Source organism: Camelus ferus, chromosome 1 (assembly GCF_009834535.1).
Source record: "Camelus ferus isolate YT-003-E chromosome 1, BCGSAC_Cfer_1.0, whole genome shotgun sequence".
Taxonomy (NCBI): domain Eukaryota; kingdom Metazoa; phylum Chordata; class Mammalia; order Artiodactyla; family Camelidae; genus Camelus; species Camelus ferus.
The window spans coordinates 84,100,459-84,113,076 of record NC_045696.1 but is presented as its reverse complement, the minus strand read 5'-3'; the positions used below and the strand labels follow the sequence as shown (position 1 = coordinate 84,113,076).

Sequence of the window (12,618 nt, the reverse complement as noted above, 5' to 3'; positions counted from 1 at the left end):
TAGAAGAAATACTTGAAACAATAATGACTGAGAATTTCCCCAAATTAGTGTCAGACACCAAACCACAGATTCGGGAAGCTCACATAACATCAAGAAGGATAAATACCAAAAAAAACTACACCTACACATATTACACAAACTACAGAAGAATCAAAGGTAAAGAAAACGTCCTGAAAGAAGCCAAAGGAAGGAGACTCCTACCTCACCTACAAAGGAACAAAGAATTACATCTATTTCTGAGAAAACATGCCATCAAGAGGGGAGTGGAATGAAACACTTACAGTGTTGAGAGCAAAAAGTCACCAACCTAGAATTCTGTATCCTGCAAAAATAAAAATAAGGGAGAAATAAAAACATTCTCAGACAGAAAAACTGAGGGAATTTGTTACCAGTCTGAACTGCCTTCAAAATATACTAACAGAAATTCTTTAGAGAAAAGAAAATTAATATAGATCAGAAAATTGAATCTACAGAAAGAAAAGAAGAGCACTGCATAAAGAATAAGTGAAGAGAAAATAAAACTTTTATTTGTTTTATATTTAATTGAACTAACATAAAAGTTTGTTCAAAACAATAATAGCAACAACTTGGTAAATTATGCATTTAATATGTATTATGTATACACTTAATATGTGATTATGTATATAATTAAATTATGTTTTTAAGGGAAATGAATGCAAGGGACAAGAGGGAAGAATTAAATTATTTTGTTATTATAAGGTACTAACACTATCTGTGAAGCAATACAGTGTTATTTAAAAGTAGACTTGGATACATTATAAATCTAGATTGCAAACTCCAGGGATATCATCCAAAAAAAGTTAAATGTGTGTGTGTATATGTATATATATCTATGTATTTATATTTATATATATTTATACATACACACAGCTGATACACTAAAAAAAGGAGAGAAAAGGGAATCATTTAAAATGCTCATTTAAAAAAACCACAAAAGGCAAAAAAAAAAAAAAAGAGAGAGAGAAGACAAAAATAGGAACAAAGAACAAGGGCAACCAACAGTAACAAATATGATAGATATTAATCCAACTATATCAATAATCAGTTAAAATGTCAGTAGGATAAATGCACAAATCACGCCAGATTGTTAGAGTGGATCAAATATAAAATAAATGATATATTACCTAAAAGAAACCCATTTTAAATATACAAACACAGATAGATTAAAAGTTAATGGATAAAGAGAGATATACCATGCTAACATTAAGCAAAAGAAATCAGAAGTAGCTATATTAATTTCAGACAAAGCAGACTTCAGAGCAGGGAAAGTTATTATGAATAACTAATAAGAGGGGCATTTCATAATAATAAAGGGGTTAATTCTCCAAGAAAACATAACAATCCTTAATGTGTATGTGTCTAAAAACTGTGTCAAACGACGTAAGACAAAACTTGAAAAACTGCAAGGAGAAATACATGAACCCACTATTATAGTAGGAGACTTCAGCACCCTTCTATCAGAAATGGACAGAATCATTCTAGGCAGAAAATCAGTAATGATATAGTTGAACTCAACACCACCATCAATCAACTAGATATAATTGACATCTATGGACTGCTTCATCCAACAACAGCAGAACACACATTTTTCTCAAGCTCTCATGGAACATTCACCAAGATAAACCACACTTTGGGTCATAAAACACCACTTAACAAATTTAAAAGACTAGAAATCCTGCAATGTCTGGTCTCAGACCACAATGAAATCAAACGAGAAATCAACAACAGAAAGATAACTGGAAAATCCCCAGATACTTGGAGACTAAACAACACATTTCAAATTTTAATGTATGGATCAAAGAAGAAACATCGAGAGAAATTTTAAAATATTTCTAACTAAATGAAAATGAAAATACATACACCTCATCAAATTTATGGGATGCAGAGAAGCAGTGCTTAGCAGTAAATTTACGGCCCTAAATGCATGTATTAGGAAAGAAAAAAGATCCAAAATCAATGATCTAAAATTCTACCTTACAAAACTAGAAAAAGAAGAGTTAACACAATGAAAAGTAAGCAGAAGAAGAGAAAAAAACTAAAATTAGAACTGAAATCAATGAAATTGAAAACCAAAAATCAATAAAATCAGTAAAACCAAAAGCTGATTCTTTGAAAAAATTTTAAAAATTGGTAAGACTTTAGTCAGGCTAAGAAAGAAAGAAAGAGAGAGAGAGGACACAAACTGCCAGAAACCAAAGTGTAGACAGCAAGGACATCACAGAAGACCCCATATACATGAGAAGTGTCACAGAGGAATACCAAGTAACTCTACACCAACAAGTCTGATAACCTAAATGAACTGGGACAATTTACTGAAAGGCATAATCTGCCCAAACTCACATGAGAAGAAATAGACATATTAAAAGAAACAAGACAGAAGAAGTCTGAATAGGTCTATATATATTAATATATATATATATAATAAATATATATATATTAAAGACATTAAATCAATAGTTAACAGTGCTCCAAAAGAGAAAGCACCAGGCCAGATAGGTTCATCGCTAAATTCTACCAAACATTTAAGGAAGAAATTATGCCAATTCTTTACAGTCTTGTTCAGGGGATAGAAGCAGAGGAAATACTTCCTAACTCATTCTATGAGCCCAGCATTACCCTAAAACCCAAACCAGACAAAGACATTACAAGTAAAGAAAAGTATAGACCAGTATCTCTCATGAACATAGAGGGAAAAATACTCAACAAAATAACTGCAAATCAAATCCAACAGTGCATAAAAAGAATTATACACCACAACTAAGTGATGTTTATCCCAGGTATACAAGGTGGGTTCAACTTATGAAAATTAATTAATGTAAATCATCATATCAACAGGCTGAAAAAGATAAACTATATGATTATATCAACAGATGCAAAAAAGTATTTGACAAAATCCAACACCCATTTATGATTAAAAGCTCCCAGTAAAATAAGAATAGAAGGGAAATTCCTTCACTTGATAAAAAATATCTACAAGAAATATACAGAAAATATCAGACTTAATAGTGAGGAACTTGAAGCTTGCTTACTAAGATCAGGTACAAGGCAAGGATGTCCCCCTCATCCTTTTCAACATCATATAGAAGCTCTGCCTAACGCAATAAGACAAGTAAAGGAAATAAAAGGCATAAAGATTGGGAAGAAAGAAATAGAACTGTCTTTGTTAGCGGATGACATGATCCTCTATGTAGAAAATCTTAAAGGATTCACACACACACACAAAAAACCCTCCTGGAACTAATAAGTGATTATAGCAAGATTGCAGGATACAAAGTTAATGTACAAAAGTCAATCAGTTTCCTATATAACAACAATGAACAAGTAGAATTTGAAAATAAAACCACAATACCATTTACATTAGCATCCACAAAACTGAAATACATATAAATTTAACAAAATATATATAAGAACTCTATGAGGTAACATATGAAACTGTGATGAATGAAATCAAAGAATTAAATAAAGAGATTTCATGTTCACGGACAGGAAGACTCAAATTGTCCAGATCTCAGTTCTTTCCAACTTAATCTATATGTTTCGTGCAACCCAAATCAAAATCCCAGCAAGTCACTTTGTAGATATCAACAAACTGATTCTAAAGTTTATACAGAAAGGTTGAAGACTGAGATGAAGCAACACAATACAGCAGAAGAATAAAATCAGAAGATTGAGACTATCCAACTCCACATATTACTATAAAGCTGCAGCAGTCAAGATAGAGTGATACTGGTAAAAGAATAGACAGCTAGATCAGTGGAACAGAATAGAGAGCTCAAAATTAGACCACATAAACACTGTTTTTGACAAAGAATCAAAGGCAATAAAATTAAGAAAAGATAATCTTTTCAACAAATAGTGCTTACAGAATTGGACATGCACACACAAAAATATGAATTTAGACACAGACTTCACACCCTTCACAAAAACTAACTCAAAATGGCTCACAGACCTAAATGTAAAACACAAAACTATAAAACTGAAAGAAGATAACATGGGAGAAACTTTAAATGTCCTTGGGTTTGGTGTTTTTTTAGATAAAACACCAAAGGTAGAGTACATGAAAAAAAAAAAAAAAACTGGTAAGCTGGACTTCATTAAACTTAAAATTTGCTGCTCTGCAAAGGACACTTTCAGGAGAATAAAACTACAAGCCACAAACTGAGAGAAAATATTTTCAAAAGACATCTTTGATGAATCACTGTTATCCAAAATACACAAAGCACATTTAGAATTCAACAGTAAGAGAACAAACGACCCAATTAAAAAACAGGCCAAAGACCTTAACAGACACCTCACCAAAGAAGATAAACAAATGGCAAGCAAGCATTTGAAAAGATGCTCCACATCATGTGTCATCAGGCAAATACAAAGTAAAACAATAATGTGATACCACACATCTAAATCTGAGACACTGACAACACCGAATGCTGACAAGGTGTGGAGCAATAGGAATGCTCGTTCTTTGCTGGTAGGAAAGTAAGATGGTGCAACCACTTCAGTAGGCAATTGACAATTTTTTTTTTCACAAAACTAAACATTCCCTTACCATGTAATTCAGCAATCATGCTCTTTGAGTTTTATCCAAAGGAGTTGAAAACTTATGTCCACACAAAAGACTGCACACAGATGTTTGTAGTAGCTTTATTCATAATTGCCAATACCTGGAAGCAACCAAGATGCCCTTCAGTAGGTGAACGGCTAAACAATCTGTGGTATACCCAGACAATGGAATATCATTCAGTGTTTAAAAAATGACTTATCAAGCCATTAAAATACACAGAGGAAATGTAAATGCATATTACTAACAGAAGCCAATCAGAAAAGCTACATGCTTATGATTCCAACTATATGACATTCTGGAAAAGGCAAAACTATGTAGACAGTAAAAATATCAGTGGTTGCCAGGGGTTAGGGGAGGAGGGTGAGATAAAGAGGTGGAGAGCAGGATTTTTATGATGCTATAATGGTGGATATGGGGGTATACATTTGCCTAAACTCATAAAGTGGGTATCACTAAGAGTCACCCCCAATATTAACTGGGATTACATTTGGTAATAAGGATGTGTCAATACAGTTTCATCAATTTTAACAAGTGTGCCACTCTCTTGGGGGATGTAGATGATGCTGGGAGGCTACGCATGAGGGGGACAGGGGGTGTAAGGGATCTTTCTATACCTTCTTCTCAATTTTGCTGTGAGCCTAAAAGTGCTCTTTAAAAAAGAGTAGTCTTACAAAATAGCTGAGACTGTGATAACGAGAGAGGCCGAGGAAGGTGTTCTCTCTTACCCTGCTGATGGAAGTAAAGCAGCTTTTATGCAGAACATTTGACAATATCCATCAAAGTTACTGACATAAATACTCTCTGACCCGATAATTCCAGTTCTAGAAATTTATCCCACAGATATTTCCTCACTAGGGTTTATGTGTTCAAGTTTAAAAAATACTACATTATTTTTAATACAAAAATACTGGAATCAATCTAAATGCTCATAAAGACTGATTAATGAAGTTTGGTACACCCATTTAATGGAATACTATTTGGCTATGAAAAAGAAAGAGGATAATTTTTGAGTAATGAAATTAAATGATCTTTTGGCTATATTTTAGGTGGAAAATCAACATACAGAGCAGTGTTTCTGTGCATATAATATGCTACCATTTGTGTAAAAAGCATCTAAAATAATAATTATTCTTAGATATTAAGTATTACTATATATATATATATATATATATATATATATATATTTAAAAGGGAGTATACATATTTACTTTTGTAAGAATGCAACAGCACTTAAAGGGTGCTCATATAACTTATAAAACTGTTTGACTCCAGGAAAGGAAATTGGTAGTAGAGACAGGAATAAGGACATTTTTCCTGTATACCCTTTGTCCTTTTGAGTTTTGTAAAATTGAAATGTGTTATTCCTTCCAAGTAGTCACCTTTAATAAACTCGTTGTGTGTGTGTGTGTGTGTGTGTGTGTGTGTGGATGTGCATGTGCCATGTGTATCAGCTTTGGTTTAACCTTAAGACTAGTGTACTTCCATCCTTCCATCAAGGGACCAGAGCTCACAGCTTCAGTATTGACATGTAATCAAGTACTGCCTTAAGCTGGCCAATGAAAAAAAGCCATGTTAACAGAAGGCAGGTCACTAGGAGACCAGAAATAAGCAGGCAGAGAGAAAGTTTTCATTAGTGTACATCCAATTCTGTTCAATGGAGAAACACATTGATTTTGCCCTAAATACAGGCACTAAAGAGGCATAATGTCTTGTAAGATGGAGATAAATTTCCCTCAAGCTCATCCACTTCTCTTTGCTCAGATTGTACAATTCCCAAGGGAACTACCAGTTGAATTGGTTAGATTCTTAAATATCTCAACTACCCCAAAATCGTGTGCAAAAAAGAGGACAGGATGCACTGTCATGAAAAACTGTACCCTAGCCCCGCTGTTAATGAATGATTGGGGTCATGTTTCTTGTGGCAATGTGAGACTTGTTCCTCCAAGAAACAGCACTATTCTACACAAAGTAAAGAAAAGTCTAACTTTCAAATTTTCAGAGCCACATCCCATGCTGAATTATGGGAACCCTTTCGAGGATCTCAGGAGTCCTGCTGGAGACAGCCAGGCAGCCGCTGCCTGACATGTCTCTTTCCATAACAATGTATGTGATTAATGTGTTTACTGGGTAAAATGGTAAGATTCAGGAGGCAATTTGTGTTATCAAATTATCTAATATGCATATATTTTAACCTAGAAATACATTGTTAAGATTTTACCTTAGAGAGATAAAGGCATGAGCGTGAATATATTTATGCACAAAAAAGTCATAAAAGCAAAATGCTCATCAAGGCAAATGGATTGGTAAATTATGATACATACATACAATGGGACACTGTGCTGCCTTTTAAAAATGACAAAGTAAATCTATGTTTACGTACAAGGAAATAATTCCAATATGTTACAGAATTAAAAAGTAGGTGACAGAGCCGTATTTATGTAAAATAGCCTAGCACGAAGAGATAGTGAGAGCATGTTGATAGTTCAGCAATATTTAGGTCCTTATTTGATCTTCATTGCATTGTTTTAATTCTTAATTTTTTTAAAAAAAATTAATTCAATAAGAAAAATAGTAAATATCATTCTCTGTCAAAGTTGGATGATGCTTACATATTTAGCCTGATTAAAAATGTGTCTAAATGCAGAACACTAAAACATTACCTATTTTACAAAAACATACAAACCTACGTCATTAAGATGAGAACCATAGTGATAACTCAGTTCATCAGAACTGAGTGACTTTGATTCCTTCAAAATTGTGCATTCCCGGGACTCCTTCATCCTGTCCCAACTTCTGCTGCTAGCTGTGAGGGCAAGCTTTGCCGGGTGAAATAAAGCACGTGCTTCCTTCTAAAAAGCTTTGCCTGGCTTAACATCACTTTCTTAGGTTAGGATGGAGGGTACCGAAAGGCAGGAAGAGAAAGAAAAGTCACAGAAATATACCAAAGCCACTTTTATACAGGATTACATTAGGTCCCCGCTGATGCCCAAATAGAATGAAATAATAATAAATTGTTGGCAACACGTTGAAATGACAACAGAAAAGGTTTTCATTAAATTCAAACAAAGTGTAAGTCGTCAAAATCAAAAAAGACAACAAACCAAATAACCAAAGAGTAAGCTCCAGGGGACTGAAAAGGGGTGGCTTCCTTTTGACCCGGAATGAGAAACAGCAGTAACTGACCAAATCTAGGAATCCAGCAAACATGGGTGCTCAGGACAGCGTCAGGAGTTGGAGGAAAACACAGAAGTGGGAGACAAACACAGGAGGAGAGAAAAATGAGAATGCACTTAAGTGTTTAACTGGACAACAACTAGAAATGTGAGCAATGAGCAGAGAGGGAAGAGAGAAGTGAGGCAGGAGACGTCCCTGGAGACCTCGGATGCTGAGAGGACCAGAGCCGAAACCCGGACCTGAACGTCTACCAGCAGGAACTGCAATGGCCGAGAAGAGAAGGGGCAGGAAAAAACCACTTCCTCATCTCAAGGGGCCAGAAACAAAGCCCAATTTGGGGGCCCCTCTGCCTCTCTTACCCTTCCTAACATCTGCTTCCACATGATGCAAAATTCAAATAAAGATTTTAAAAAAGCAAGAAGGCAGGGCTGGCCGCCTGGGAGGAAGGAGGAGGGACAGGACACAGCGAGGCTGGGTGGGAAATGCCCCCTGGTACCATCATCATCTCTATGCCCAGCCCCACACACACATTTTTGAAAGTCAATAAACTGAGGCTTAGACATGATAAGTAGTCTGCCCAACGTTTGAACTCTCATCTCTCTAACTCAGTGGTTCTCAAAACATCTGGTCCCAGAATCCCTTTATGCTCTTAAAAATGACTGAAGAATCCAAACGGCTCTTATTTAGGTGGGAGATGGAGATAGAGACAGAGATAAACAGATATACACATATACATTTGCCAAATTAGAAATTTAAACTGAGAAGCTGTTAAAGCTCGAGAATACAAAAGCACACATTCCTTTCGCCCTCAGAGAAGTGACATCATCGTTCTTCATGGACCCTCCAGGAAACTCCACTGTACACTCGTGAAACAAGGAGTGAAAACAGTAAACAGCAAATTAATATTATGATGGAAGTAGTTTTGATCTGGAAGATTCCCTGAAAGGATCTGCCTTCCCCAGGGATCCAAGATCACGCTGTGAGAATTGCTGCTCTAACCTCAAGTCTATGCCTTATTTTCTCAAGACCAGACCCCAGTACATTGAGTGAATGATCTTCACAATCCCGCTCCAAGCCTCTTTTATTGTCTCAACTCCCATGACATTTGCTAAGTATGCCCAAACCAGCCACACCCCAAGCCTCTCTGAAGGTGGTCATGTTGTACCCTCTGTCTGGAACTACTTCCTTCTCCTCTCAGGAGTTCCCTCTCTAGATTTCAGGGCTCTGCTGAACTGTCACCCACCCCAGCCCCAGGCAGAACTGATTACTTTCCAAGGATAGCACTTGGTTCTCATCTTTAGGCATTTGACTGTACTCCATTGTTTCCTCCTGAGTTGGTAATGTGTCTGCCTCCTCCTCTCTCATCCCACAATCCTGTAATGAGCACCTGCCCAGCTATGAGTCTCCCTGAATTACGGGGGCAAAAAACCATGTGGTACATGAATCTTTGATTCCTCATTCCTGGCACCTGACACTTGTTAAAACTCTTACTTGCTTTGTCTAATTACTCTGAAATGATAAATGATCGCTGGCTGATGGGAATGTGGGTGATACTGTTGTCTTTGTATTTGACTGCAACATATTTTTCCAATTATAGATGTTGTACAATGTGTTTCTCTGTGGCTTAGCTGCTAATAGTCAGGAAACATGTATCATACACAGTTCCATGTGCTTTATATACATATTAATGCATTTATTTATACTTTTAACGGCAAAAATAAGTAGAGGCGTGAATACCAACTCAATTGTACAGAGTCTTTCTAACTAATATTCCATATATGCATATTCTATTGTTGCCTGTAACTTATATATCCTTGTGTTATCTTGGCTTTATCTTCATGTACCACACGGAAGATTCCAGACCCTCTTTGTATCCCATTTCCTGAATTCCTCGTGAAGTATTGCTCATCTCGTGGCCAGGCAGCACAGATCATAACATCCATGCACAAACCCAGCATTCTAACTTTGCAGATCTCAATTAGCAGAATGTTCTCCTGGAAACAAATACAACTCTCCGTGGCCGCCAGGGAGCCGAATTAACTGGTTGCCTTCATAAAGTTCAGTAAAACATTTACGCGGGAACATTCCCCCTGCAGATGGAATTCAAAATGCATTGTTTTGTAAAGGACTTTTATCTCCTAGAATAACCAGAAAACAGTGTTTGAAGCAATGACACGACACACCACTCATTACTAACAAAGGGCTCTCCTCCCCTCACACACCATCTGAACTACTCATTTCTGCATGAATACAGAAGCTTCTGCAGAAAGGAAGGAAAGAATGGGCTGGAGTTATTGTTTAATTGGCCACGAGCAGGATCCTGGCTCTCAGCTGGGCTCCTGCTGTGCTGTGACTGTCAGGCCCGAGGTGATCACGGCAGCAAACTAAACTCCACGGGTGCCTGCTCCCTCTGTGATACCCACAGGCTGTCCCTCACTGTCCTCGAAGAAGGCCTGTGGCTGGGGCGGCATCTCTGCTCCAGAGCGCCCGCTTCCTCATTGACATGCAGGAAGCGCTCCCATCAGCAAAGGCTGCAAAGCGTCATTAGCGTGGTAGGGAGACAAACAACACTGGCGCTGCATACCAAGTGGCACCACGTTTAACTGAATCATTTTATTATGAATACATTCTAGGCTGCCACTGTGAGCCACTCGTGGAAACTCTGCTGGCGAAATGGATCTTTGCTAATTACATTTCATGCATATTTCAGATCTTTCCACCGGGATACAGGAGGATAGTGTTCATAAAAGGGAATTTTACGCCAGGTTCACTTGCATTTGGCATCAAGACCCAAATGAGCAGGTAACAAAGATAAGTTCAGTTACATTCCATGTTGTGTTTGTTTTAGCTGGAGTATTTCCTTCTAGTAACTCTAACAGTGCTGCTGTGGTCACTGGCTGAAAATGAAATCACTCTTCAAATCCACCTGAACACACAGTGTTGCAGAAAAAGCACACAGCTATTGAATCATGTCTTTCCCACATCCCTTTTTCTATATTTGTCCTCAGTTACCTTAGAGTGAATTAATGAAATGAGCCTCTGGGCATGGGGACATGTTAGGAGAATGACAGAAAAGCATCATTACCTGCTTCAAGACTGAATTGTAAAGCACACCAGTGACTGCTTTCTTGTGGCTTTTCACCCTCTTGCTGGCTTCACTTTTCATTGCCAGCAATGCTAGCTGGTTATTAAATGAGATGAAAAGTCGTCCGTGGGCTTCATCAAAGTGGAAGAGACATCTGAAGTCCTGACTTTTGGGAAAAGAACAAGCTATCCTCTGGATGGACAGCTGGTGCTGAATATCCCAGAGTCTCAAAACCTGCACGAAAAGTGACAGAGTCATATGAGTATGTCAAGAATAATTCTAACTTTTTAGCCAAATTTTCTCTAGCTCCCCCTCAACCCCAGGCAAACATTCCATAGAGCTGTAATTATTCACACTTCTCTCATTGTTTGTATTTTTTGTATTTCCTTGCTCTGTTTAAATATCTCCTCAACTGCAATCTATTCTGGGGAAAGGCTGTGTTTTGCCTCAGTCCCCAGAAGTGCCTGCATTTAGTAGGAGCTTGTGGTAAGCAGAATAATAGTCTCCAAAGATGCCCGTGTCCTAACTCCTGGAATGTGTGAGCATATTATCTTACATGGAAAAATGGATTTTGCAGATGTGATCAATTAAGGCCTTTGAGATGGAGAGATTATCCTGGGTGATTTGGGAGAGTCCAGCATAATCACAAGGGAGCTCAGAGCGATGAGATGTAAGGAGGGCACTACCTAGTGTTCCTGGCTCCGAGGATGGAGAAAGGGGGCCACGGACCAGGGAGATGGAAAAGGCAAGGAAATGGATTCTCCCCCAGAGCCCCCCAGAAAGGAAGACAACCCTGCCAGCACCTTGAATTTAGCCCAGTGAAACCCAGGCTGGAATTCTAACCTACAGAACATAAAATAAACATGCATTGCTTCAAGCCACTGAGTCTGTGGTTATTTGTCACAGTAGCAATAGAAAATGAATACAGCCTCCTTCTCTCTCTCTCTTTCTATATTCACATATATGTATGTATCTGAAATAAAAAGACTTACTATTAAATGAAATCAAGTTCAAATAAACCACAGATATCCGATTCTTATTCAAGGAGACAATTAAGACACAAAAATGACACACAGATGGAACAGGACAAACACTGAAGGGAACAGGAAGAGCAAATGTATTTCAAAGCATTCTAAGTATAAATAGGATTGACGAGCTATTATTGTGAATGTTAAAGCCACAAGGTTAGACACATCTAGATCATTCTCGGACACTCATATAACCTGTAACAGTCATACCCTCACTGTTCAAAATCTGTCTTGTTTAGTAAGGACTCCCTCCTAAAACATTGAAACGAATTTCATTTCAGAATAATGATCTGGGGCCTGATTAAATACAGATTAACAATAACTCAGCAGTATTAATGGACTATAATTTCCCCAGAATCATTTTCCACTGTGTTGTTCAAACAATTTATATTGGCTTTAATATTTCATCGACATTTAGTCACATCAATTAAATGAAAAATTGAAAATAGATAAGCGATAACCTCTAGTCTATGACAGGTTAGTTCTTGCTATTAGCAATTAAAACTAGAGGTGCTTTTTATTAAAGGTGTATATTCATTAATTTTTCTTAAATTAATTTTTATTGTTCTGCTTTCCCTCCCACCTCTGAAGAAACTTTAGCTCTCTTAATTAGTGATCCCCCCAAATCCCCTTCCATCTTTAATTCTCTAAGTTTTCTCTCTGCTGAGAGGCAAAGCCAACAAAATTTACATACTGTCATCGGTGCATAAAACAGTGTTTCAGCATTCTCTCCAAAATCATGTCATGGT

At 37.2% G+C, this 12,618-nt stretch overlaps 1 protein-coding gene across 1 annotated transcript in view; it reads right to left on the bottom strand.

Moving 5' to 3' along the window:
• Positions 1 to 12,618, bottom strand: part of WDR49 (WD repeat domain 49) — a 121,682-nt gene that overhangs the window by 57,501 nt on the left and 51,563 nt on the right. The window contains exon 7 of the mRNA XM_032484883.1: positions 10,842 to 11,075. Coding sequence (XP_032340774.1) covers positions 10,842 to 11,075 — 234 coding nt within the window. The remainder of the gene's footprint in view (positions 1 to 10,841; positions 11,076 to 12,618) is intronic.